Here is a 25590-nt window from a genome sequence, read left to right as displayed (position 1 = left end):
TTTCGTAAAAATTCTTCATGTCTATATTCGTAACGACTGCGCTCTCTATTTGGCGACAGTGTAGATACCGTCCTTGGACAAGGCGCTGGAGATGGCTGGTCTCAATCTGGTAGAGTACCATGGGACACCAGTGATCATTCTGGTGACTTGGTCTGGAGCAATACCAGTCAACATGGTGGTGAAATCACCGTAGTTGAAAACAGCTTCAGCAACTTCGACTGGGTAGGTTTCAGTTGGGTGAGCGGCTTGGAACAGGTAGTATTGAGCCAAATGAGCTCTGATATCAGAAACGTAGACACCCAATTCAACCAAGTTAACTCTTTCGTCGGATTGAGCTAGGGTGGTGGTGGCGGCGGCGGCACCGGAAGCGATGGCGACGACACCAGCGGCGATAGAAGCTAATTTGACCATTGTAGTTGTTTTTTGTTGGGTTGTTGTTTTAGTGGTGATATTAGCTTAGTAGAAAAGAAAGAATGAAGGCATAATCTCAAATATAGCTGATCRAGGCCGCCCTATTTATATGGCGTTCTCGACCAACTGCTGCCCAGTAGAGTTGGCATTCCCATTCTACGTCCCACATTATTTGTCACTATGGAGATGCTTCTGTTCTTGAACGATGCGCCTCCAGCAAATCTCGTACATGAAGGCACGCTTTGCATTGTCTATACACTTTCGTATGTGCAGAACTCAAGAATGTACCTTATAGGGGATCCCGCCTTGAATGAACCCTTCGATGTGTCTGTGGTATTTCCATATTGGTATTGCAATAAAGCCAAAACCAACTTTAGTTGGACCCTCGTTCAGAGGCCATCGTCTAAGCCTTGGCGCTAAACGGTTGCTAGGCAAAAACCGGAGCTGGACCATTCCCCAGATTCAAATCGTCCGAAATCCGACATGAGTGTTTGGAGTCGTATCCTGTAAGGTTTACACTACACTGCACACAGAAAAGACGCCTTTCGATAGCATTGTGCAAGGCACTGGAAGGCAGCTTGCCTTGAACGACACCAAGCCAAAATTCCGTGAGATAAGCAATTGCGTGAAAAAAGGTGACGGTGCCTCACCTCCGGGGGATTGGATAGCGTATGGTTGGTTCCAGTGGTCAGTAGGTAGTTGGGCCTTCCCGGAAACCTGAGGGCACTTTACGAATGCAAAAACGGCAACTAGGTTCAATCCGACTCCATGTTGGCAAACAGAATGTCGAGCTAATGTTGAAACGAAGTGCTACCACGGTTTCGCTGAGGTTGCGTTCTACGTCTTGCCTATCCGGTGGCTTGTAATGATCGTTAAATATGCGATCTGGAACGACTTCAATTCGCCAATCCGTATGAACAACGCATTCCGGGACCTAGGTGCATGCAAATATCAAAAGAACTTGATAGATTGTATGAAACTGGAAGGAAAACGTACGTGTCTAACCATAAAACGCCGTGTATCTTAAGCCAAGTCATACCGCCAGTGGTTCTATAGCAAAGAGATAACTAAATAACAACCGCGTATTGAGATGGGAGCCGGTACCACGAAGTGAGTTCGATAAGAGTACGTACGCATAAGCAAACGTAGTTCTTCACTGTAATTTCCAGAACTGTTCTTTTTTTACATTACTATTAGCACTACATGCTGTATATTAAAGTAAAAAACAGCCGTCCATGTTTCAAACTAAATCAGTATCTGGACGATGCTAGTTCTAACCACAATAGGAATAGTACGGAGTATTTCATAGACCGAACAAGTACTGATTCATTTTATATGTGATAACTCTCTATTCTCTTCCCCCCGCCGCTGGTTTACGTGTTATTACCTCCAGTAAGTTTGTTGGGAAATGTCTCTCAGAGATTGGCTCATTGAAATTGCCTAGAGCACTAAATATGCCCCCAAAAGAAAACCTAATTTATAAAATGGAAATAGAAATGCCTCTTTTATGAAATATTACAAACAATAAAGCCAAAATCATGAAATTTCACAAAATTAAATACAACTGATTTAGAGTGATCTGATTCCTATATTAGATGAAAAAAGTATGACTTAAAGGCGTTTATGGGTAGAATAATAATCCCAGACACTGAAGGCGCTTGAATACAATCAAAATCAAGTTGGAGCATTTCAAAGTTCAAGTGTCATGAATGCAAAGCACCATAAGTGGTTTTGAGCCGAACCATTTCGTATAACGAATAAGGAAGTTTTGAGTTAGCTGTTCCTCTGAAAGGATTGATTTTGGTTGAGACTAATAATTTTGTAAGTTTATAATAGACTTCATGTCGAGGTCTATGGGACTAGCAACTGCAGCATTATTAAACCCTGTTGGACCCTTTTTATTCTTTTCGGACGTATTACTAGAAGAACTTTTATTTTTAGCAGCCTTTTTGTCTTCACGAGGCGCACATCACAAATGTGACATAAATACATTGAATCTTAAAAAATCGAAAACTGGCCTTTAAGCTCCTCTTTGTTGCACATCATTAACCGCATTAGAGCATACATGAAGTTAGTGATAGGTTATTTGAATATTGTTTAAGACTTTGAAAATCTTTTAAATTTTCTCTTTACGAAGCGCTTGACCCAATGCTACAATTCTGTTCTTTAAAAGTAGAAGCGGCCTTTTCTCTCCAATCTTTTATTGTACGTCGTGCAACCACTTTATCTTAATTTACCATTTGCAAAACTGACATACAATCAACCGTTTCTTTCAAATCTCGTCACCTAAAAAACAAACTTATCCAATTGCTAAAGGAAGCTCAGACACAAAGGGCTAGCTTTTCCCTTTTTTCTTGCCTAATTAGTCTACTTATGGCTCTATAGACGATGCTATATATATATATCTGCGGCTCAATCTTATGAACTATTAGCGGCCGATCATCAAATTAGCACGGAGGGTATATCGAGGAATTTAAAGTAGTCTGTTGGGATTGACGTGGAATACTTTTGCTGATGGTTAGCAGTTAAGTTAGGGTAGTAACTAAGAATAAGCAATCCTTTCCTAATATATATAAGAGAGGTATATGAAGCACATGCTGATTTATTATATGAAACTTAATGGTCAAAATATAATTCAGAACATTAATAATGAGTTAGCAGGTATAACTCATTTTCTTATGTGCTAATGTCTAATCAATTAATAGGTCTTTGAACTCGTCTTCATTAAGTATGTTTGTTTCAGTTACAGCATTTATTCCAGTATAAATACTGTATGAGATGAACTAGCCAACATATCCCGTTCACGCCCAGCACGAACAGTTGAATGGATAGAGTATAATTGTACCTCATATCTTTTCATAAGCACTAAGCTTCACTGGAAACAGACCCTTTCCTAGAAACTTATGGAGGGTTGGCCGAGTGGTCTAAGGCGGCAGACTTAAGATCTGTTGGACGGTTGTCCGCGCGAGTTCGAACCTCGCATCCTTCATTACTTTTTTTACATACTCATCACTCTGTGCTAAAAGGATATGCAAATGAAAATAAACGATTTCCCATGCAAGAGTTGCTACAACTGTTATGTTTTTTATGTGCAATGAAAGCGAATCTTGCAGATTTGATTCAAAACCGCGCTATGATATATACTTCGCCAATGTCTATAGTCTGTATGAAGAAATAAAAATAAATGCATAAACCTTTGATGAAACCTTACCAACGTGCTTTCGATAGATTCTTACCTTAGTCTGATTTGTTTTGAGAACCGGCCTCTTTGATGGCTTTCCACAGCATTTCAAAATTTGACAAGTGTTCAGAAACATCTAATAATCCGTTTAGTTCCGAAATGTAGAACCGAATTCTTGGAGATCCGGCTTTATCAACAACCAATGGTGTTTTAAACGTTTGCATGCTATCCTTTCCTTCGTATAAATATATGGTTCCAAATTTTCCAAAACTCAAAACAACATATCGTCTACCGTTAAGCTTTGTCCCAATATCATGCACTTTTTTTGTTTGAACTGTATCGAACAAATTTCTTGAGAAAATTTCGATTGGTGGCTCTTTAAGAATGAATACACTCCAATCCAACAGATTATACTTGAACGTGATGTTATCCTCGAATCTGTATTTGGCTTCCTTCGGGCTCACCATGACCCCCTCTTTGATATCAATTAGTAGTCTTTCCATAATTTTGATATTGGGTATCAATTCTCCGTCTTTGTTTCTGACCTCATTATGGATTTGCTTGGTGAATGTACTTAACCCGGTTTTCAAGCTCATTAGAATTGCTTCTTTATGCAATTTTTCGTATTCAGGGAGGACAGGGACGAGTAAGCTCGCTAACTCGGGGTCATACGCCATTATTTCTTTGATCTTTTTAATTTTCCATTGGCCCCCCTGTAGCATTCTTTCCAACAACGTATTGTGAAGATTCTGTATATGCTTGGGCATTCCGAAATGGTAAATTTTGGGTTCTAAGACATCTTGCATAATTTTGGTAGGCAGTTGCCATATTTCCCAACCGGGAACATACATAATATTAGGAGTTTCCACCTCTTCATCATAATCAAAATAATCACATTCCATTAAGGGATAATGCTGAGATAGTTTACTGTCCACTGAAAATGATTCTTTCCCCAAGGCCCGTTCGAGATCATGTAAACTTGGACCGTAATCTTGGATTTTTTCCGATAGTACGATATACTTAACAACTTCGGCGCCATTCACAACTGTCGATACTGGAAGGGCTATATTAGAGGCGACTTCCCTCTCACAAATTTTGCACACGTAGCTGCCTTGTTCGTTTTTCTGAAAATTGACGTATACGTTCTCATGCATAACGTAAAATAGGGATTTACAATCCGTAATTCGGTAATTCAAATCTGAAATTTGCAGCTTCTCAAACACGCTAGCAAACGATATACTTCGTAGACCTAGCCAAACAGGCGCAGATATTTCCTTTTGAAATTCAATATCAAAGAGAGAGCAAAAGTTGTGGGACTTTAAGTCAATCAAAAATCCTTCAATTTCGATAAAGGACCTGGTATCAAAGGCAATTGCGGTGTAGTATTTGCTTTGTGAAACTAGGTCGGTGTTCAAGCATTTTTTGAGATCATTATTTCCGCCCATATGACTGTGTATGTACACGTCCCGACCATCGGTTAAAGTAAGAGAATGACAATCCAGGGAAAATGTTTTCAGTACATCATCTCCTGGATTCTGGCTCTTGATGGAATTTGAGTGTCTGATTGAACCATTAGATAATTCATGAAAAGAATGAGATTTGGTACTGACATGTCGAAACAGCTCACTAGAATTTTCACAGTACAAATCCGATTCAGAAATGAATAAAGAATTCCAATTCTTCAAACCGCGGTCAATCAAGTCCTCGAACTGCTGCTCAGTTACAATTCCATTATCAACCAGAGTGGACGGGTTTATTAAACAAGACAAATCTTGATCGACCAGCCATCCATCAATTAACGCTATTTTTTTATTCAAAAAATGCATTCCTTGGTATAAGCATAGCTACAGTGTTGTTAGTGCTGAGCAAGCTCCTCTCTAAGGGTGAAAGATAGGAAGACATTAGCTACACCAGTATCTGTAATTTGTATTACTCTGTTAAAGGCAACTTTTCTTCACAGTGCGAAAGTAAACGTTCCGAAAATTTCAGATAATAAAAAATTTCAATCTCACAGGCTGCTCATCACCATATTGTGGGCACAAAAGCAGCAGTTTTAGGCAGTACAAGGGAGCAGGAGTTTAAGCCATGAGTGACAAAGCAAACAGCGATTTCGAGGATTTTTCCTCAGATGAAGAAAATGACCAGAACAACGTCTTGCTTCAGACCAAAAGAAAAATTTCCAGCAAGGACGATGTATTCAGTAAAAAGATAGACGAGGTCGAAAGTGAGAACGAACCAGAGTCTGAACAAGAACTAGAACACGAGCAACAAAACCAGGACAAACTCGAGCAAAAGGAAGATCAAGTGGCTGAAGATGAAAAAGAGCAACCTTTGCCCGTCTCTCTAGAAGATCTAAAGACAGAAAAATTAAGGCAACTGGTTAAATCCAAGGCTGAAAAGAGGTCCCAGCACAAAACCGGTGTGGTGTATTTCTCCAGTATCCCACCTTACATGAAGCCTGCCAAGATGAGACAAATACTAACTCGTTTTGGTGAAATAGATAGACTGTTTCTAAAGAGAGAGGACGATCAGAAGTATAAGCAAAGAGTGAAGGGAGGCGGTAACAAGAAAAACAAATACGAGGAAGGATGGGCCGAGTTCATCAGGAAAAGAGACGCCAAGCTGTGTGCGGAGACGCTGAATGGGAACATCATTGGCGGTAAGAAGGGTACCTTTTACCACGATGATATCCTGAACGTGAAGTACCTCCCAGGCTTTAAATGGGCTGACTTGACCGAACAGATTGCCCGTGAAAATGATATCAGACAGGCCAAGCTGGAAATGGAAATCTCACAGGCCAACAAGCTGAATGCCGACTTTATCAGAAATGTGGAGCAGAGTAAGATGATACAGAACATCAAGAAATCCAGGAAACGTGCTGGCCAAGAAGAAGAATCCGCGGATTCTCACCCCCACAGAGAGTTCAAGCAGCGTCGCGTGGAAACTAACCGTGCTAATGCCCCTACCGACATCAAGCAGCAGCCGTCGAAATCCCAAGCTCTGGGCAACGTCCTGACTAGCCTACTGTAGTATAAAATAGTACATAATATGTATACAAAATCTGTCATTTAGCACGTTTATTTTCCGATGCTCATCGCAAAAAATTTTCACTTGAAAAATTTTTTCACTTTTCTTCTTTTTTTGGCGTATAAAGTAGAGTAGGATATATAGGATAGTTAGTACTAGTGCATTATTTTTTTTTCTTCGAGTATTGTTATTCCAGATCTGCTGAGTTGTAACGAAGTTGCGTAATATTAGTGAGCGACTACAGGAAAAACACATACAATGGGTACCGCTAAGAAAGAGAAATCGAGACGTACTCGTGAAGGTAGCACCAAAGATGGTAATATTCGTGTGAAGGGTGAGAATTTCTACAGAGACTCCAAGAGAGTCAAGTTTCTGAACATGTACACCAGTGGGAAAGAGATCAGAAACAAGAAAGGTAACCTGATCAGGGCAGCTTCTTTTCAAGACGCGACGATACCAGATGCGAGAGTGCAGCCAGATCGTCGTTGGTTCGGTAACACTAGAGTGATATCTCAAGATGCCTTACAGCACTTCAGAAGTGCTTTGGGTGAGACCGAAAAGGACACATACCAGGTTCTTTTGAGGAGAAACAAGCTTCCTATGTCACTATTAGAAGAAAAGGACACAGACGAATCACCAAAGGCTAGAATCTTGGACACCGAGAGTTATGCTGATGCATTCGGGCCAAAATCTCAAAGAAAAAGGCCACGTCTTGCTGCGTCCAATCTGGAGGACTTGGTCAAGACCACAGATGAGGAATTTGTCAAGTACGAGGAAAAGCAAGTCTTAGACGCCACACTGGGGCTCATGGGGAAACAGGAAGATAAAGAAGAGGGGTGGACAGCCACTGCTAAGGAAGCCATTTTCAGTAAGGGCCAATCCAAACGTATTTGGAATGAACTGTACAAAGTCATCGATTCTTCTGATGTGGTGATACACGTCCTGGACGCAAGAGATCCATTGGGGACACGTTGCAAATCCGTGGAAGAGTATATGAAGAAGGAAACGCCGCATAAACATTTGATTTATGTCCTTAATAAGTGTGATTTGGTACCCACTTGGGTTGCAGTATGTTGAGATTTTTTTGATTTTTTTTTTGATTTTTCACCAAGAGGATAATATATGAGAGAGATATCGTTTATTTTTTGATTTTTTTTTTGATTGCGCATGAATTGTTTACCAAACCTTTTTGTCAGGGTGCTTCTTTGTTCGTTTTAGGACAACCTTATCTACAGAAGTGTCTGTTACTGTTTTGGAAGAGTAATACTGTTCGCTTATCCATATTTTCTCGTTCTGAGAAAGCCTTTGGATAAATTTAGAAGGACAACCTTTGTTTTAAAGGTACACCTTCGCTTTTAGAGCAGTGAGGATCTTATGAGTTGAGCTTTTGTTATTTGAGATTTATTTCCCAGGTATCTGTACAATTGTTCGTAGTAAAGATCCTCACAATTTCTTTCTTGTTTTTTTTTTCAATTCAAATCGCAATTCAAACAATCAATATTTCACATATCTGTCTCATTTTAATGCCTTGGGGAAAAGCTTTCCTTTCATGAAACAAAGTTTCTTTACTAACAAAATATTTTTTTTTAAATTTTACGAATAGGCAGCTTGGGTCAAACATCTATCCAAGGACCGTCCAACTTTGGCGTTCCATGCATCCATTACCAATTCTTTCGGTAAGGGTTCATTGATTCAATTGCTACGTCAATTCTCCCAACTGCATACTGAAAGAAAGCAAATTTCTGTTGGGTTCATCGGATACCCAAACACAGGTAAATCATCTGTCATCAACACCTTGAGAAAGAAAAAGGTGTGTCAAGTGGCTCCAATTCCTGGTGAAACTAAAGTCTGGCAATATATTACTCTGATGAAGAGAATCTTCCTGATCGATTGTCCCGGTATCGTGCCACCTTCCACTAAAGACTCTGAAGAAGACATTTTATTCAGAGGTGTCGTGAGAGTCGAGCACGTTACTCATCCAGAACAGTACATTCCAGGTGTCTTGAAGCGTTGTCAGGTAAAGCATCTAGAAAGAACCTACGAGATCTCGGGATGGAAGGATGCCACGGACTTCATTGAAATTTTGGCAAGAAAGCAAGGTAGACTACTGAAAGGTGGTGAGCCTGACGAGTGTAGTGTTTCCAAACTAATCCTGAACGATTTCAACAGAGGTAAGATCCCTTGGTTCGTTGTTCCACCTGAGAAAGCTGAGGATGCTAAAGCTAAGGATGCTAAAGCTAAGGAGGAATCTAAACCCAAGGAGGATGAATCTGAACCCAAGGAGGTGAAGGTTGACGAGACAGCATAAAGGCAAAAACAAACAACCGGTGTATAATATTAATTAAAGATTACTCGTGATTTTTTTTCTTTTCTTTTTTTGTTCGTTTTTCTCGTTCATATTTATTTTGGCAGCAAACATTCTGGGGGAAATAATATAGATAGGTAATTAGTTTGTAAGTATAATATTCCAATAGAAAATTCAAGTACAATCGCAATATCACTCTCTTGATTCTAATATGCTATATGATGAATATCGGTATATTGGTCATTCCCCACGGTTTTATTTGCTTACCCGCCTCTCGCTTTTTTTTTTTTCACTTKTATGCCATTTTCTCTCTATCGAGTCTTTTGAATAATAGTATAGTGATAGTGCCAAAGGGTGGCCAAACAAGGGTTCCGTAGCTTATTTACTTGCCAGAGTTTTCTTTTACTCAGTGGAGACCTTCTTCGAGTGATACATAAAATTCAGCTCGTTTATATATAGTCGTAAAGGAACAAGAAAGAGTATGCAATCTATGAACGTACAACCGAGAGTCCTAGCTGTGGGAGGCGAGCAATTCTTTTCTCAAAGACAGGCTCCAGAGCAGCAGCAGCAACAGCAGAACATGGGACCACAGGTGTATTCGCCACAGGTCAATAGAGCCAGGATGTTTCCTCAAGGGATGCCTGTAAATACAATGAACGGCTCTGTGAGTCAGGAAATGAACAATGCCTACCTTTTAAAGCAGAAGGGCGATCCGCTATTAACGCAGCAGCAGCATCAACAGCAGCAACAGCAACAGCAGCAACAGCAGCCATTTACTATAGGAACGCCCGTATCAGTGTCTAGCTTGCCGCCCGGACTGAACGTTCTTCAACAACAGCAACAACAACAGCAGCAGCAGCAGCAGCAGGGAATGGGGCTCAATCGTCCCTTAGCGTCTCAGTTGCCCAAACATTTGACAAACCAGAGTATGCCTCCAATATTTTTACCACCCCCAAACTACCTATTTGTTCGTGACGTCTGGAAGTCCAACCTCTATAGCGAATTCGCCGTTATAAGACAGCTAGTCTCCCAATATAACCACGTATCCATCAGCACTGAGTTCGTGGGCACTTTGGCCAGGCCCATCGGGACCTTCAGATCGAAGGTTGACTATCACTACCAAACAATGAGAGCCAACGTAGATTTTCTAAACCCAATACAACTCGGTCTTTCCCTAAGTGACGCCAATGGTAACAAGCCCGACAACGGCCCATCCACATGGCAATTCAATTTTGCATTCGATCCAAAAAAGGAAATGATGTCCACAGAGTCGTTAGACTTACTCAGAAAGTCAGGTATCAATTTTGAGAAACACGAAAACTCGGGTATCGACATATTCGAGTTCTCGCAACTACTTATGGATTCTGGCTTGATGATGGACGATTCCGTCACTTGGATTACATACCACGCAGCATACGATCTGGGCTTCCTGATCAACATCCTGATGAATGACGCCATGCCCAACAACAAGGAAGACTTTGAGTGGTGGGTCCATCAGTACATGCCGAACTTCTATGACTTGAACCTGGTGTACAAAATAATTCAAGAATTCAAAAACCCTCAACTGCAACAATCCTCACAGCAGCAACAACAGCAGCAGTACTCATTGACCACGCTTGCTGACGAACTGGGGATGCCAAGATTTTCCATTTTCACCACCACAGGTGGCCAAAGTCTCTTGATGCTTCTATCCTTCTGTCAATTGAGCAAACTGTCCATGCATAAGTTCCCGAACGGAACGGATTTCGCCAAATATCAAGGTGTTATATACGGTATTGACGGGGACCAATGATCATCTATGTACTATATATACACAATTTAAGGGAAAAAAAACTTTCAAAAACAAAGAGTAACAGGCAGTGAAACTTAGATAATACAACGCCGCCCTAGTATCTTGTAAACAGCGCTTGAAGACAAGAAATCAATACGTTGTTCCCTTATAGCATCAGTCACGTGCTTTTAAGTGTGAGTGAAACCGTTTAATTTTTTTTTTTTTGGAAATTTTTCGTCCAACTAGGCGAAAAACATCAGGTGGCAATTAATTAAAGAATAGTATGGTTCAAGAAGCAAAGCATCCATTTCGAGGATAAAAGGAAGTACAGGCTTCTTTGTTGATAGTTCTATAACGGCTACACTTTTTCGAGATTAGGCAATACCACCTTTTCGTCAATTTTTTTTTTTCCTGTGTCCCCTGTTGCTGCTGTTTTAGTGCAAAAGTTTTTATCGTAATCAGTGGACGTTAAACAAACTAATTTTTTTTTCTCATTTCTATCGTTTTTAAAGAACGGTTTACGTTTGATTTGTAAAACTTATACTTTACAAGTGATAAGTACTTGATATAAGATACTTTTTGGAAGAAAAGAAGATTACGACCAACGGTTTTAGTTCTCTACTTTGCGCTAGTGATATACTGCTACAAACAAAGAGAAACAATAAAAAGCTGTTTTAGTTGTTTGTTTTTCCGCACATTTTAATCTTTCTCTGTTCGCTTCCTCAGGTTGTGTTTTTTCCTTACATTTTAATTCATTTTTGCTCATTTAATTAATTACCTTTCCATTTTTGTTTTATTACTTCGTTCAGATCTCTTCCTTTTTCAAATATTCAAATAATCAATTACTTTACAGAAACCTGTTGATAACCTACCTTACTGATATATCTCTTTTCTTTAATTTTTTAAGAGAGAAAAGGAATACGAAGAATACAAAAAACCGTCGCATATTTTTTTTACAAGAGTGTATTATTTCTTTACCGTAAAATAGTTGCATTTGAATTTCTCAATCCCAAACAAAAGCACCAATCACATAGAGAAAATGGTCGCCACGGTACAAGACATATGTTTTGCATTTTTACAAAACTATTATGAAAGAATGAGAACTGACCCATCTAAATTGGCATATTTCTACGCTAGTACAGCCGAACTGACGCATACCAATTATCAATCTAAATCAACGAACGAAAAAGATGATGTTCTTCCAACGGTAAAAGTTACTGGACGGGAAAACATCAATAAATTTTTCTCCAGAAATGATAACAAAGTTCGGAGCTTAAAACTCAAATTGGATACCATCGATTTCCAGTACACTGGACATCTGCACAAAAGCATCTTGATTATAGCTACTGGTGAAATGTTTTGGACGGGAACTCCAGTTTACAAGTTTTGTCAAACTTTTATCTTACTACCATCCAGCAGTGGCTCTACATTTGATATTACCAATGATATTATCAGATTTATTCCCAGCTCTTTCAAGCCGTATCTTCAAAGAGAGGATTATTTGCCCCAACCTGAAAAAGACAGCTCCGCAACAACTGTAGATGAAGGAGAGAAAATAAGGCAGGACTTGAAGGTTGATAAAGAGAAGGAGAAGGAAAATTCTCCGGAGGTAACGAAACCAAAGGCTAAAAAGGAAATTTCCAAAGAACCGATCGTAGAGCCTAAACCATTGAACCAGGAAAAGCCAATTGCTGATCACAATCAATCTCAAGATTTATCTGCTGTTAAAGAATCCAAAAATCACGCGGAGGGTGTCGTATGTGAGGCGAAAGGAATTGACAAGCAGAACGAACTTCTACTGCAAGAAACCATTGTTAAACCAGACGAAAAGCCACCAAAGTCTGAAAAGAAGGCAGTACCAACTAAGGCATTGCCAATTAAGGCTAAAGAAGCCTCTGAGATTATAAGCAAAACCCCACTTCCCAACAGTAAAGTCGATAATGAAGAAATAACGGTACAAGAAATTGTACAAGAATCAGAAACCGAAGGCAAACCAATAGAGCCTCATTCTTCCGAAACTAAAGAATCCAACGGTAGTGTTCCAGCACTCTCACCCTCTCCAGAACCTGTTGCAAACCCACCAAAAATGACCTGGGCCTCAAAATTAATGACTGAGAATTCCGACAGGATCAGCAAGAATAATAGTACAGTTGAATACATCAGACCTGAAACTCTAACGAAGAAACCAAGTGAAAGAAAATTTGAAATGGGAAACCGCAGAGACAATGCTAGTAGTAGCAAGAACAAGAAAAAACCAGTCTTCAGCACTGTTAATAAAGACGGATTTTATCCAATCTATATTAGGGGAACAAGTGGTTTGAGAGAGGAGAAATTGAGGAGTGCTCTAGAAAAAGAGTTTGGAAAAGTCATGAGAATAACGGCAGCAGATAACTTTGCTGTTGTCGATTTCGAGACGCAAAAGAGTCAGACCGATGCTCTAGAGAAGAAGAAGAAACTGATAGACGGTATCGAAGTTTGTCTAGAAAGAAAAACAGTAAAGAAACCCACCGGCAATAACTCACCTAGCGTGTTTCCAAATGGAGTGCGTCCTCATAGAAAGCAGCCGCTCAAAAGGAAGGAATGATTTTATCAAGAATTCCAGAGAAAAAAATACTAAGAGAAAATTCTAAAAAAAAAAATCATAAAACAATTACCAGAAAACCCCAAAAAAATTGTAAATTAAAACTAAAAAACCAACAAAAACTTGTATGATTAGCAATAATGTATTTGGATGTTGTGTGAACGAATAAGAAGACATAGTGTAGATTAGCCATTAGATATAGGAAAAAAAAGACGAAAGAAAGGCAAATAAATAATCTAACGTGATGGATAGATACATGGCACAGTTTTTTGTGCTAAGAAACGGAAAGAAGGGGGGAAAGAACAAGCTTAAACTAGTGAATCAAAAAGCATATTGATAGATAGCTCATTTGTAGTTAACTGATGACATTTATGTACATAATTAAAATAGAAGATAATTAGAATTATTTTTATGACTACCAATTCAAAGCCCATGAAATCGAGCAACGTACAAGCAAAAGATGTTACACGCCTTCAAAATAAAAAAAAGATGGAGAAAAGAAATAAATCTTTTGCTTCTTCTTACTCTGTGTTGCTGTCGATTAAGACAACAAACGTGTGGATAATTTACGGGAGCTGTTTACCATAGACTACCTAGAAATGGCATAGTCATGGAGATAAATTCCCATGACTATTTAAAAAAACAAGAAAGTAAATCTTAACAAAAAATAAGAGAGCTAAGGAAACCACCAAGATTGAAAGTTGATTTTCAAGCTGCTTTTATACCGATTTTTGGAAAAGTCGCGGAGAAAAGCTCGAAATCATTTTTAATTTTTTCATTAGGGCTGAGACTGCTAAGAGGTGAACCAATTAACTCTCACGAAAGGTGCTCTACTCTACTCTGTGCCAGTCAACGATGCAAGGGATCCCATACTGTATCTAAGCTGTCCGTAGAATGACGATTCTTTGTTTGAAGGATCATCATTCCCATGATTTCCACCAGGCTCGATGGAAAGATAGTAAGACTGTTAAGGGCAACCGCACACGAGATCACCCCAGGCGAGGATTGTGTAAGAGCAGTTGTTTCTTTTCCAGCCCACCACAGCGAAGCGTATACTGGGATGGTTAGTATTGCCCAAGTTGGTGATCAAATGATTACTCATAGTGTAGACTTGAAATTCCACTGGAAAAACTCGCTTTGTAATGGAAATTAAAGGCCATAATAAGGGTCTTGGAAATTTCCAACGGAATTATCAAAACAATGATGATACAACAGTATGGAATTTAACCTGGTGAATCATATATAAATGGTGGGGTCTTGGTAGTAATAAGTAGGAGGTGTTCTTCAGTAACAGTAATAAGCGTCAAGACAATTGAGTATAAGTAGAAATTGTGTACTTGAATATGGGTAAGAACGTTTTATTGCTGGGATCTGGTTTTGTTGCGCAACCAGTCATCGACACATTAGCAGCTAGCAATGACATTAGTGTCACCGTCGCATGCAGAACACTAGCCAATGCACAATCTTTGGCCAAGGCCTCTGGCTCCAAGGCTATTTCTTTGGACGTTACCGATGATGCTGCTTTAGATAAGGTTTTGGCTGACAACGATGTCGTCATCTCATTGATTCCTTATATTTTCCATCCAAATGTGGTAAGAAGTGCCATCAGAACTAAGACCGACGTCGTCACCTCGTCTTACATCTCCCCTGCATTGAAAGAATTGGAACCTGAAATCAATAAGGCAGGTATCACTGTCATGAACGAAATAGGGTTGGACCCTGGTATCGACCATTTGTATGCGGTAAAGACTATAGATGAGGTTCACAGAGCTGGTGGTAAGTTGAAGTCATTTTTGTCGTACTGTGGTGGGTTGCCAGCTCCTGAAGATTCTGATAACCCATTGGGATACAAGTTCTCATGGTCTTCTAGAGGTGTGTTATTAGCCTTGAGAAACTCAGCCAAATACTGGAAAGACGGTGAGATTGAGACCATCTCTTCGGAAGATTTGATGGCTACTGCTAAACCTTACTTCATCTACCCTGGTTATGCGTTTGTCTGTTACCCAAATAGAGATTCTACACTTTTCAAAGAGCTATATCATATTCCTGAAGCTGAAACCGTTATCAGAGGAACTTTGAGATTCCAAGGTTTCCCAGAGTTCGTTAAGGCTTTAGTTGACATGGGTATGTTGAAGGACGATGCTAATGAGATTTTCAGTAAGCCAATTGCATGGAACGAAGCTTTGAGACAATATTTGGGTGCCAAGTCTGCTTCTAGAGAAGATTTGGTTGCCTCCATTGACTCAAAGACCAACTGGAAAGATGRTGAAGACAGAGCTAGAATCCTATCTGGATTTGCTTGGTTAGGCTTGTTCTCCGATGCAAAGACCACTCCAAGAGGTAACCCTCTAGACACTCTTTGTGCACGTCTGGAAGAATTAATGCAATATGAAGAAGGTGAAAGAGACATGGTCGTACTACAGCATAAATTCGGCATTGAATGGGCTGACGGAACTACCGAAACCAGAACAGCTACTTTAGTCGATTACGGGAAGGTCGGTGGCTACAGTTCCATGGCTGCAACCGTGGGTTATCCTGTGGCCATTGCAACTAAGTTTGTCCTAGATGGTACAATCAAAGGTCCAGGTCTAATAGCACCATACTCGCCAGAGATCAACGACCCAATCATGAAGGAACTAAAGGACAAGTATGGTATTTATCTAAAGGAAAAAACGGTGGCTTAAACAAAAAGAATTATCAAAAGTTTTGCTATGCGTATATTAACGACATTTTATAATCTCTTTTTTGTATTACATACTTTTATAAAGAAACATTAAAAAACGAAAAAATTCAAGGTGGTACATAAGAATACAACTTATAAGTAACTTTTGGACTAGACAACATGCCACAATGTGTGTCTCTGGTTGGGAGTAGATGAGACAACAGCCCTGGTGAGCCTGGCAGTAGGATTGCGGTGGATCTTATCATTTGGGCAATAATAATAATACGTACCAAATGAGCTCGTAAAAGGGTTCTTGGAATTTTTCACTTTTAAAGGTTATTACACTATCGAAAGGTGCAAAAGTGAAACGCTAATCAGAACGACATCAAGGTCAACTACTAGCTCAATCAACAATCTACGCACATAATGAGTCAAGTGTCACAATCCCAGGAAGGCTCCGGGCGATTTTGGAACAAGTTCAAAACATCAACCAAATCGTTATCTACATCATTGTCACATTTATCCATTAAGACAGAGAAAGATGGTGACACAGCAAATTCAACCCTGGTCCATAAGGGACTGGTCAAATTCTATCAAAATCAGCACCCCTTCCAGGGATTCCCAGGCTGGTTAGGGGAGAAAGAAGAACTACCTAATGAGCGCAAAATATTAGATACGCAAGTGAAGCACGATATGAAAAAGCAAAATTCTCATAATTTCTCATCGTCCTTCTCCAGCAGAAGGAAACCTTCTTCTGAAAACCCCATGGATCCTCCTGCGTCGAGTGGGAGCGTGCCGGAATATACACCTGCAAGCAAATCCTTTCAGAACATTTATAACAACACAGCAAGTTCTTCTGGCTCAGCACCGAGAAGGGCTGTATCGCGACCCTCTAAACCTTCTGCAGGCCAAGAATTTAGAGCAAGCTTAGGTCGGAGTAAAACATCGGGAAGTTTTAACACTTCCAATACTCCAACGCCGCCACCAGAATCAAATGGTGGGGTTATGGCAATGAAGGATAGACTAAAGAGGCGCAATAATGATTATGGGTTTTAATCAGCAATATTTTTGAAGTGAAACGGGTTGAGAAAAATTTAATGAATATAGGTATCTATATGTAATGAATGAGATTTGATATAAAATACAAAAGGAAAACAATGAGATGCACATGTATCCCGTTACCTGTCTTGTATATACATATATAATTACAACGTTTTTTTTCTTGACACTAGGTCAAATGCAGTACTTGAGAATAGACAGTACCGTGATCACAAAATTTCTCTTAGTGGAATACTCGTAATACTATTTTCTTCAAATTGGGTATCGTCAGTACCAAAATTTAGATAACTATGATCGTGCATAGGTCTTGGCTTAAATATGACTTTTATCAGGAACAGAATGGCAAAAAGAGTGGCAATCCCAGCAACAATTAAATACACAACTCCTAGTGCTTYGTTCCCCGCACCGATGATGCTGTTAGTGGTCAGTACAAAGGACTTTGTTCCATAAAAAGATGTTACCGGGTAGTTTAATTCTATATCAGCAATGTAGACACCCTTACCTATTCCATTAGTCTCATTCTTCATCGCCAGCTTATAAAAGTTAGGTAATGCAGCAGTTCTCATCCATACTTTAAACTCCTCCCAATCTTGCAAGTTAGGGATATTCTCATCCGTATAGCCGTCGGGGAATTTTTTAGCCCAATTTGGAGGCGGTACAACATCAGATGCATTATATTCGGTCTTTGCGTATCTGTGACGATCTGTATTCCACGCGATACCCTCCTTGGTAAGTAGGTAATCTGGAGTGCCATTAACACCCGTAAATGTTGTATAAAATGTGTCATTGAACATCGAATTGGCTATTAGTCCGCAGGGAAAAACCGTCTTGTTGTTTGCGGTCCTGAAAGGGTCACAATTGGGATCTAGAGCATCACCAATCAACGCCTTCCCCTTTAATTGATCCAAATCAAAGGACTCTACATATTCCCTATGGTTTTGGTTGAAGTTAGTCAACTGATAGTAAACATAAGTAGATTTCTTAATATGGTGTGGAATCTCAAACTGTATTCGACAAGTTTGATTGCCCGACTTAGCATCTGTGAGTACCATCCATTGAGGTTTGGTTGTAACTTTCTTACTAAAGCGATAATCCACGTATTTGGAAGGGATCGTCTCAAAATGCGTGGCTGATGCTAATGCATCACATTCAGTGTAGTTTACCACCAACCTCTGGACGCTTATCGTGCTGACCACCAGCCCGATACCGATGGGTGCAAAGACGCATGCCATTATGATAAGCAACGGTAGCACGCTCTGTGGTGACAGGATGGGCTGCCACGCTCTAAGTCGCTGTTGTCTAAACGATGTGTTCGCGGGTTTTCTTGATTTTTGAGCCTTGTGCTTGCTGGACAGCTGTCTCTTCTTTTTCCACCTCGATATCAGCCCCATATTGCATAAAAAGCTTGGGCCTTGGTTCTATTCTGATTACTCTGGTACTTTCTTTCTCTGTATTTGCTCGTTAGTGGCACAATATGCCATCCTTCCATTGTTTCTTGAGTAGCGCGTCGAAAATAGTAAGAGAATAAGTGGAAAAGAAAATTAGTCCACTTGAACAAAGATGGGCAGTGCTTCATCAGAGGTTTCCACAGAGTGCCAAGAGATTGAAACAGGGATATATGATATATTTAAGTTACACACTACTGACCAATTGACAGAGAAGGTGAAAAAGGAAAAGAAACAGAAAAACTAACGTTACGTAGATTTTGATTTTGATTTTGAAAGAAATAGAGTTCGTTAAATGATAAATGAATAAATGAGAGGGAAAGAGGGAAAGAGGAGAAGAAAAGAACCGATATGTATATGTTAGAGCCCTTTACCGTTTGAAAAAAGTTCTATGACTGTTACTCCTTGATCTGTTGGAGTTTGGAGTGTATGCGATTTTCCCATAAGAATTGCTATTACCATAAATCATTGAATTGTTATCTTGTTCCATTAAACTCATTGAGTTAAAATCGTGGAACGGGTCATCCTCCGAGACTTCGTCATCGTACTCGACACGTTCTTCAAACATGTTTTTTTCCTGTTCATCGAGATGCTTATGGATATCTTGACTGGTTTGTCTTTTCTTGTTAGATGACAGTTTGGCAAAGTCATAACCGTCTTCGGATAGCACTGGGATGAGAGGTGGCTCTTGATTTCTCAATAGAGACCACTGTACTTTCTTGAAGAAAGGATGTTTCTTCACGTCGGCTGCACCCATTTTACAACCTAATCTTTTGGATTCGTTTTTGGTTAGCAATTTTTTGATTAAGTCTTTACAAGTTCTTGAAATTTCGTTGTTATTTGGAAAACTGACTTCGTTTTTCAAAATATTCGTAAAGGTCTCATTTGTATTATCGCCCTTAAATGGAGTGAAGCCGAATAGCATTTCATAGACCAATATCCCTAGCGTCCACCAGTCCACTGCGGCAGTATGGCCATTGCCCCTTATGACTTCAGGGGCAATATATTCTTCAGTACCCACGAAGGAGTTGGTCCTGAAACCATCTGAACAGATTTTGGTATCAACAAGGGTTGATTGTGCGGAACCCTTCGCAACAGGGATTTTGGAATCTTTGGCTTGGATAGATAGATCAAAGTCAGAAAGCATTATGTGACCAGACTGATGCAGTAGGATGTTTTCAGGTTTCAAATCTCTATATATAAACCCTAGCAGGTGCAAATATTCTAGTGCCGCTGTCACTTCACTAGCATAAAACTTTGCATCCTCTTCACAGATGCATTTGGTTTCTCTTGTTTGTAAAGCTCTGAAAAATTCCCCACCCATGCAGTATTCCATACAAAGGTACAAGTAATCTTCAGATTGAAATGAATGGTATAGTGTGACGATAAACGGATGATTACTTGTGGCGAGAATTTCTTGTTCTGTAAGAACACGTTTGATTTTGTTTCTTTTGATCATTTCGTCTTTACTTAAAACTTTCAAAGCATAAACTCTGTTCGTTTTTTTCTCTCTTACCAAAAACACTTTACCTACATCACCTTGACCTAGTAATCTAATTTTTTCAAAAGATTGTGGCCCAACCATGATGTCTTGAAACTTGTTGCTAAATGACTTGGTTCTTAAACGTCGAGATCTTCTTGGCTCTTGTAAATCTGAAATCTTCGGAGGTGGTTCTTGAGGGAAAAGAAAATTTGAAGGATGCGCCGACCCACCAAGACTATTATCGTTTATTTTGAAGGAATCCGGCTTCTTCGGTGCCGAAGTAGAAGAGGGTGCCGATGCGGGAGACACTAGTGGTAAACCATTGGGCTCTGATGCTGCTCTTCTTAGGGGTACCTTTGTTCTTGGGTGGGCTGATTTCCCATTTGGCTTAGTGAGTGAAGTATGTTTGGATTTGCTCTTGGTCTTCATCTTTTGTTCTCTCCCTTCATTGCCATCATCTTTGTCGCTATCTTCGCCAAACTCATTGCTGTACCCCACAACAATCGACGGAAACGATTGGGCAATTTCTGGGCTCTTTGAACAATCTCTGATGGGGGAGCCATTCAAAGTATCTTTCAAGGACACGTCTTTGGGAATATCGTGAAAAAAGGAATCTTCATTACTGAATTGTTGCATTTCTTCATTTTCTTTGATTTCGTTTAATGACAAGTTACTTAAGTTCCTACCGTTTGTCAAAGAGTTTGCCTTTGAGGTGGGCGTAGATAAAAAATGAATGCCGCCAGCATTCGGGTATGACTGAGGGCCTTCATCTAGTTCATGAGAGGACAAGGCGTGTGTTGGTAGGCCTTGGTATGCAAAATATGGGTTACTCCCACGCACCGTGCCTGTTCTTTCTCTAAACGGGTTATTAGAAGAAAACCCCTGAGAACTCGAGTGGTGTCGGTGGTTATTTGGTCTTGCAGCAGAGCTGCCGCTATTATCATTTGAGTTGTGGCTGGGCATTATTGGAGTGGAGGGAGATCTTTTTCTTCCAGTTCCGGCCCTAGCGATAGTGGGACTTAAAGAAGGTGATGAGAGCAGAATTGGGGACCCGCCACACGAATGTTCACGTTCGTGCTCGTGTTCATCTATATGCACCATTCTGGGTGTCTGCAAAATGTCCTTTTCTGGAATGGTGGGAGAAAGGGGCGGAGATGGCGAAGGAGCATTTGCTGGAGAAGCTATGGGCTTGACGTACCTCAGTTTGGATGAAGATGACGTGGAATCACCTTCCATACTGCTCTGACTGCTGTTATGGGCACTAGCATTTTTGCTGTTGTTACCGGATTGGAACATACTTTTCAACTTAGAAAATCGTGAAGACTGACCGTCTGAGCCACTGTTATTGTGATCCGATTCTTTGGAGGTCTCCCCTGCGTCACCGTACAAGTTCACACTCGATGCACTCACGTTATTGGAGGAGCTGCCACTCCGTTTCCACGACCGCGTCAGTAATTTAGAAAACGATATGCTTCTAGTCCTCTCTGATCCAGTGGGAGGCCGTTGAAGGAAATCATGCTCATGTTCTTGTTCGTGCTCATGCTGAAGCTCATGCCCGTGTTCGTGGTGATGACCAGCCATGTTTACTCGTTGTTATCCTTATGATGCTACTTTTAAGGCCCCTGAACCTTCAAACTAGCGATATAGCTGTACCTTATGCAAGTTTTAGTCACTTAAAACAGGAGAATATCTCGTTCATTAAAGCTCTTGGAAACTACATCTTCAAATCACGCGCGACGGGAAGGCTCAAATGGAAACTGTGGTGGTAATGATTCAGTCTAATTTGCTTGTGCTACATGAGTGGTGCAATACGTATGTGAGGCTAGGTATATATCAGTGTACATAGTGATGTCGCTGGTGTTGCTGGTGTTGTGTGTTCCGGTACAGAGGTTGCGTTCTGTTTATACCAAGTGTGGGGGTAGCAGCAAGTTGGGGATGCCGTTCTTGATGTAGTAGATGTGGCCGCAGTTCCTGCACTTCATCTCACCCTCGGTGATGGACGTTTGCAGCAGCATGACGTGCAGATCGTTTAGAACTGCCATGCCGACTTCGGTGAGTTCCGGGACGCTACATGGGAAGGTGGGTTTTTTGGAGGGCAAGGTGACGCTGCCCAGTTCGCCAGCAACCTTGAGCAGTGCGGCCCAGTCCACACGGTCGATGATATTCAGCATAAACTCCGGGTTGAACTCGATGGACTCGTCCTGCACCAGTTGGCACTTACCGCCGTCGAACTGTAGCGGGAAGTTGTCGTTGCTGGTGTCACAAGCCTTGACGGGGCATTTCAGAAAGTTGGTTGTTAAGAACTTCATCCTATGTAAACTAGCGGGGCGTGGTGTGTGGTGCTGTAGGGGGTGGTGGAATACCTCAATGGCACTAGTTATAGTAAAGTAGCTTCGCTTTAGAGCTCATCGATGAAAAATTTACCAAAAAATCTGGTAAGGCGTCGTGGGACGTGATGAGTATAAGAGAGAAGTACATATTTACATGGTTTATATTAAGAAGAGTCTATTTGGATGTCGGATATCCGTTTCAGCAGTGCAAGGATGTCTCTGTTCTTGCTTAGAATCTGGTAGCAAGTTTTCTTTTCTGCCTGTGGGATGGTGTTGAGGACTGGGGAGCGGTCTTCATCTCTCGGCAGAAGGATTCTGACGCTGGCACCCGTGCGTATCTTCTTGTCATGCTGTAGGAAGCAGTTCATTTTGAGGATGCTGATCAGTTTGAATATATTGTCGTTGTAGTCGTATTTGCAGTTGGTTTCCTGCAGGGTGATGTACCCTCTCAGCAGCCGCGTGTAGGTTTCCAGAGATATACTCGGGATTGGTTTGTTGACGGGCTGAGCGTAAATGTTGGGAAAGAACAGCTGGGTCCGTTCGTTATCTGGGTTCATTACTATGGAGGAGTATTTCTGGAATATCTTGTTGTCTTGCATGGAGTCGCTGATCAAAGTGTCATAGAAGACCTCTTGGTTTTTGTTATCGTAAATGTTGCGAGGGAAAAGGAAGGAGTGGTCGTAAAGCCAGAGCCCCAGTAACTTCTTCACCTCGTTCGATCGTACCTTACCATAGAACTGTTTGAATTCATCCAGCGTCGTCAATTCGTTGTTGTGGAGTTCGGTGCATATGAATTTTAATAGGGTTGGGTATTTGGACCAATTCGGCAGTTGGAAATTCTGTACCTTCTCAGGCGACGTCACTATCTTGTCTAATTGGTTGTTCCATAGGTCGTAGAACACGTCTATCCTTTGGTGGGCACCCTGTAGCCGTTTGTCCCTAGTCAAAAGCTCTACTTCATGACGCCACTCCTCACTGTTATGATTTGGAGAGTCACTGTTTGGCTGTATAGTATCTCGGTATAGCATGTAAGCGTATAGCATATGGAATAGAGATGCCTTCACACGCTGCGAGTCATAATCTGCGACTCTTGCCTCTTTGTTCAGCACCAAGTCTGTTAGACTATAGTGTCTTATGGGAGAGTCTAGCTGTTCATTCTGCTGTTTAACCGATCGGTCTTCCCCGCTACGCTCGATCGCTGGCTGCTCGCAGTTAGCATCATCTGCTTCTTTTATCTGTTCGTGATTTGCGGGGAAATCGAGAGCTCTGGTTTCAAGCTCTTCTTTCTGTTTCGCGAGGCTCATCTGTGCTGCTATCATCTGCTCCTCGAAGACCCTTTCATTACTCACAGTCACCATCGTATTATAGGCGACAATGCCCGTGAATGTGATGATATTGGTTGTGACGAACATCAAATTGCCAGGTGCATTGAAATACCTCCACAGCGTGCGCATGTAGGGGAATGTATCACCGTTACAGCTCAGTAAAAGCCCGTTCACCCTCGTAAAGTTCGTCACTAACTTCTTCCTACTTCTGGTCGAGTATGTATTTGTCTTGTAATGTACCGAATAAAGTCGCTTCCATAAAAGTCGCCATACCGTGCCAATGCTTCTCTTCCCCTTCTTCAAGTGCATCGTGAATTCACACGCTTGCTTGGTAGTCTTGTGGTCTCGAGGCAGAGTTTGTTATCCTTTGCGTTATACCGTCCTTTATTTTGCAATTTACCATTGGATGCATCTCCCCGCGTAATGTCGCTAGTCCGCATTAAAAGAAGATAGTAATAAGCTTAAAGTAACAGTAAGCATGCAACACCGAGAAGTATTCTATTATGATATAGTTTTCGTTTGGATTGTTTCCGTACATATGTGTGTATATAGATATATTTATATTTTGATATTATTAGATAATTGCGTTGAAAGCAACGGCAATGACGGCAAAGAAAATGTTATTCAATGGTAAACCATTTTGTGAACCGCTACCCATGTATTGGCTGATTGTTACCACTGAAGAAGTTTGGTACTGCACAGAAATTGAACTGGAAAATTCCGATGCTGTAGTAACGGAGGATGGTGATACAAATGACTGTGATGAAGAGGAGGCGGATGATGATGATGATGTCGATGATGATGATGTAGCAGCCAAGGATGTGGAGGTGGATGACGTAGTAGTCGTTGGTACAGAGGATGATGAAGAAATGGCTGGTTTAGCAGTCGATGTCAGTTCAGTGCTAGTTGATGGAGTCACAGATGGTGTAGCGGTTGAGGGTTGTTCATCAGTTGACGATGGCGAAGAACTATATGGCGATAATGAACTGGTCGAGGATAGTGTTTTTGTAGAAGCAGACGACATTGAAATAGATGGTAGTGGGGTAAATGTCGATGAAGATGGAGAAAATGGAGACGTCGATGTAGATGAAGAAAGAGACGTCGATGTAGATGAAGATGGAGAAGGTGTAGATGAAGATGGAGAAGATGTCGATGATGAAGACGTCAATTGTTCTTGAGAGCTTGAACCAATGCTTGGCGAAATTGTCGTTTGGCTTCTGATGGACGATCCAGATACGGTATTGGATGAAGTTGGGTAATATTTACCGGTAGCGTGTTTATTGAAATCTTCTCCTGAAGAAGTTGTCGAGCTTGCAGTAATTTCTGTGGATGTGGTGTCTTGCTCAGAAGAAATTGCTGATGTTGGTTTTTCAGACGATGTCGATTCTAATTTTTCAGTGCACGTAGAACATTCAGATGATGAGGTAGCTGTAGAAGCAACATCGCTTGTTGTAGGTGTGATCGTGGAAGATACTACGGAATTTGTAGTCTGAGAAGATGTCGCCAAACAGGTTTCATGAGTGCAAGTCTCAATGCCAGTCGTAGTTGTGTCATGGGTCCCAGTTAATGTAGCGGTTTGAGATTCAGAGGAGTAAGGGCACCATGTTGTGTACATAGTAGTAACACCACTGATAGTTGTGAAATATGTGGACATAGAAAGCGATGGAGCCTCGGAAGAGGTTGTGGTGGCCAATTCGCTGGTATGGGTAGATGAACTTTGAGTAGTGGTGGTTTCCTCGACTGTTGAGGAAGTGGTAGAAGGAATGACAACAGGCGATGAGGTCGAAACGATGGAGGAAGATTGCGTGGATGGAGCATATGAGGATGTAGATGTTGATGTTGTGGAGGTAGTTGAAGAAGGTGGCGGAGATACCGAGGAGCTTGTAGATGATGATGATGGTGATAACGATGACGATGACTTTACCAAAGAAAGAGCAGAGCTACTAGGGGTAGAACTGGTAGAAGTTGAACTGGTAGAAGTTGAACTGGTAGAAGTTGAACTGGTAGAAG

At 40.9% G+C, this 25590-nt stretch overlaps 12 protein-coding genes and 1 non-coding gene across 13 annotated transcripts; 6 read left to right on the top strand and 7 right to left on the bottom strand.

Annotated features, from left to right (window-relative positions):
- Positions 1-45: 45 nt before the first annotated feature.
- Positions 46-411, bottom strand: DI49_4789 (SRP1/TIP1 family protein; the record flags this gene model as incomplete). Its single annotated transcript, XM_018367800.1, has 1 exon — positions 46-411. The coding sequence occupies one exon, from the start codon at positions 409-411 to the stop codon at positions 46-48; it is 366 nt and encodes a 121-aa protein (XP_018219924.1).
- A 2905-nt stretch (positions 412-3316) lies between these two features.
- Positions 3317-3400, top strand: DI49_4788. Its single transcript has one exon. It is a non-coding gene; the product is annotated as a tRNA-Leu (tRNA).
- A 248-nt stretch (positions 3401-3648) lies between these two features.
- DI49_4787 (uncharacterized protein) lies at positions 3649-5418 on the bottom strand (the record flags this gene model as incomplete). The annotated part of the gene is made up of 1 exon (XM_018367799.1): positions 3649-5418. One exon carries the CDS (start codon positions 5416-5418, stop codon positions 3649-3651), a length of 1770 nt encoding a protein of 589 aa, XP_018219923.1.
- Positions 5419-5677: 259 nt separating this feature from the next.
- ESF2 (RNA-binding ATPase activator ESF2) lies at positions 5678-6622 on the top strand (the record flags this gene model as incomplete). Its single annotated transcript, XM_018367798.1, has 1 exon — positions 5678-6622. The coding sequence occupies one exon, from the start codon at positions 5678-5680 to the stop codon at positions 6620-6622; it is 945 nt and encodes a 314-aa protein (XP_018219922.1).
- A 2783-nt stretch (positions 6623-9405) lies between these two features.
- Positions 9406-10716, top strand: POP2 (CCR4-NOT core DEDD family RNase subunit POP2; the record flags this gene model as incomplete). Its single annotated transcript, XM_018367797.1, has 1 exon — positions 9406-10716. One exon carries the CDS (start codon positions 9406-9408, stop codon positions 10714-10716), a length of 1311 nt encoding a protein of 436 aa, XP_018219921.1.
- A 1018-nt stretch (positions 10717-11734) lies between these two features.
- Positions 11735-13279, top strand: BRE5 (Bre5p; the record flags this gene model as incomplete). The annotated part of the gene is made up of 1 exon (XM_018367796.1): positions 11735-13279. The coding sequence occupies one exon, from the start codon at positions 11735-11737 to the stop codon at positions 13277-13279; it is 1545 nt and encodes a 514-aa protein (XP_018219920.1).
- Positions 13280-14619: 1340 nt separating this feature from the next.
- On the top strand, positions 14620-15960 carry LYS9 (saccharopine dehydrogenase (NADP+, L-glutamate-forming); the record flags this gene model as incomplete). The annotated part of the gene is made up of 1 exon (XM_018367795.1): positions 14620-15960. The coding sequence occupies one exon, from the start codon at positions 14620-14622 to the stop codon at positions 15958-15960; it is 1341 nt and encodes a 446-aa protein (XP_018219919.1).
- Positions 15961-16364: 404 nt separating this feature from the next.
- MSO1 (Mso1p) lies at positions 16365-16994 on the top strand (the record flags this gene model as incomplete). The annotated part of the gene is made up of 1 exon (XM_018367794.1): positions 16365-16994. One exon carries the CDS (start codon positions 16365-16367, stop codon positions 16992-16994), a length of 630 nt encoding a protein of 209 aa, XP_018219918.1.
- A 212-nt stretch (positions 16995-17206) lies between these two features.
- On the bottom strand, positions 17207-18388 carry DI49_4781 (putative aminophospholipid translocase regulatory protein; the record flags this gene model as incomplete). Its single annotated transcript, XM_018367793.1, has 1 exon — positions 17207-18388. One exon carries the CDS (start codon positions 18386-18388, stop codon positions 17207-17209), a length of 1182 nt encoding a protein of 393 aa, XP_018219917.1.
- Positions 18389-18812: 424 nt separating this feature from the next.
- FPK1 (serine/threonine protein kinase FPK1) lies at positions 18813-21506 on the bottom strand (the record flags this gene model as incomplete). The annotated part of the gene is made up of 1 exon (XM_018367792.1): positions 18813-21506. One exon carries the CDS (start codon positions 21504-21506, stop codon positions 18813-18815), a length of 2694 nt encoding a protein of 897 aa, XP_018219916.1.
- Positions 21507-21826: 320 nt separating this feature from the next.
- TRM112 (RNA methylation protein TRM112) lies at positions 21827-22234 on the bottom strand (the record flags this gene model as incomplete). The annotated part of the gene is made up of 1 exon (XM_018367791.1): positions 21827-22234. One exon carries the CDS (start codon positions 22232-22234, stop codon positions 21827-21829), a length of 408 nt encoding a protein of 135 aa, XP_018219915.1.
- Positions 22235-22419: 185 nt separating this feature from the next.
- PET494 (Pet494p) lies at positions 22420-23889 on the bottom strand (the record flags this gene model as incomplete). Its single annotated transcript, XM_018367790.1, has 1 exon — positions 22420-23889. One exon carries the CDS (start codon positions 23887-23889, stop codon positions 22420-22422), a length of 1470 nt encoding a protein of 489 aa, XP_018219914.1.
- A 265-nt stretch (positions 23890-24154) lies between these two features.
- On the bottom strand, positions 24155-25590 carry AGA1 (Aga1p; the record flags this gene model as incomplete). Its single annotated transcript, XM_018367789.1, has 1 exon — positions 24155-25590. A coding segment is annotated over one exon (1436 nt), but the record flags the coding sequence as incomplete, so codon positions are not given.

This window comes from Saccharomyces eubayanus, chromosome XIV (genome assembly GCF_001298625.1).
Source record: "Saccharomyces eubayanus strain FM1318 chromosome XIV, whole genome shotgun sequence".
In the NCBI taxonomy this organism is placed as follows: Eukaryota; Fungi; Ascomycota; class Saccharomycetes; order Saccharomycetales; family Saccharomycetaceae; genus Saccharomyces; species Saccharomyces eubayanus.
Note: the sequence above shows the minus strand (reverse complement) of the source record. Positions and strands in the feature narration are given on the sequence as shown.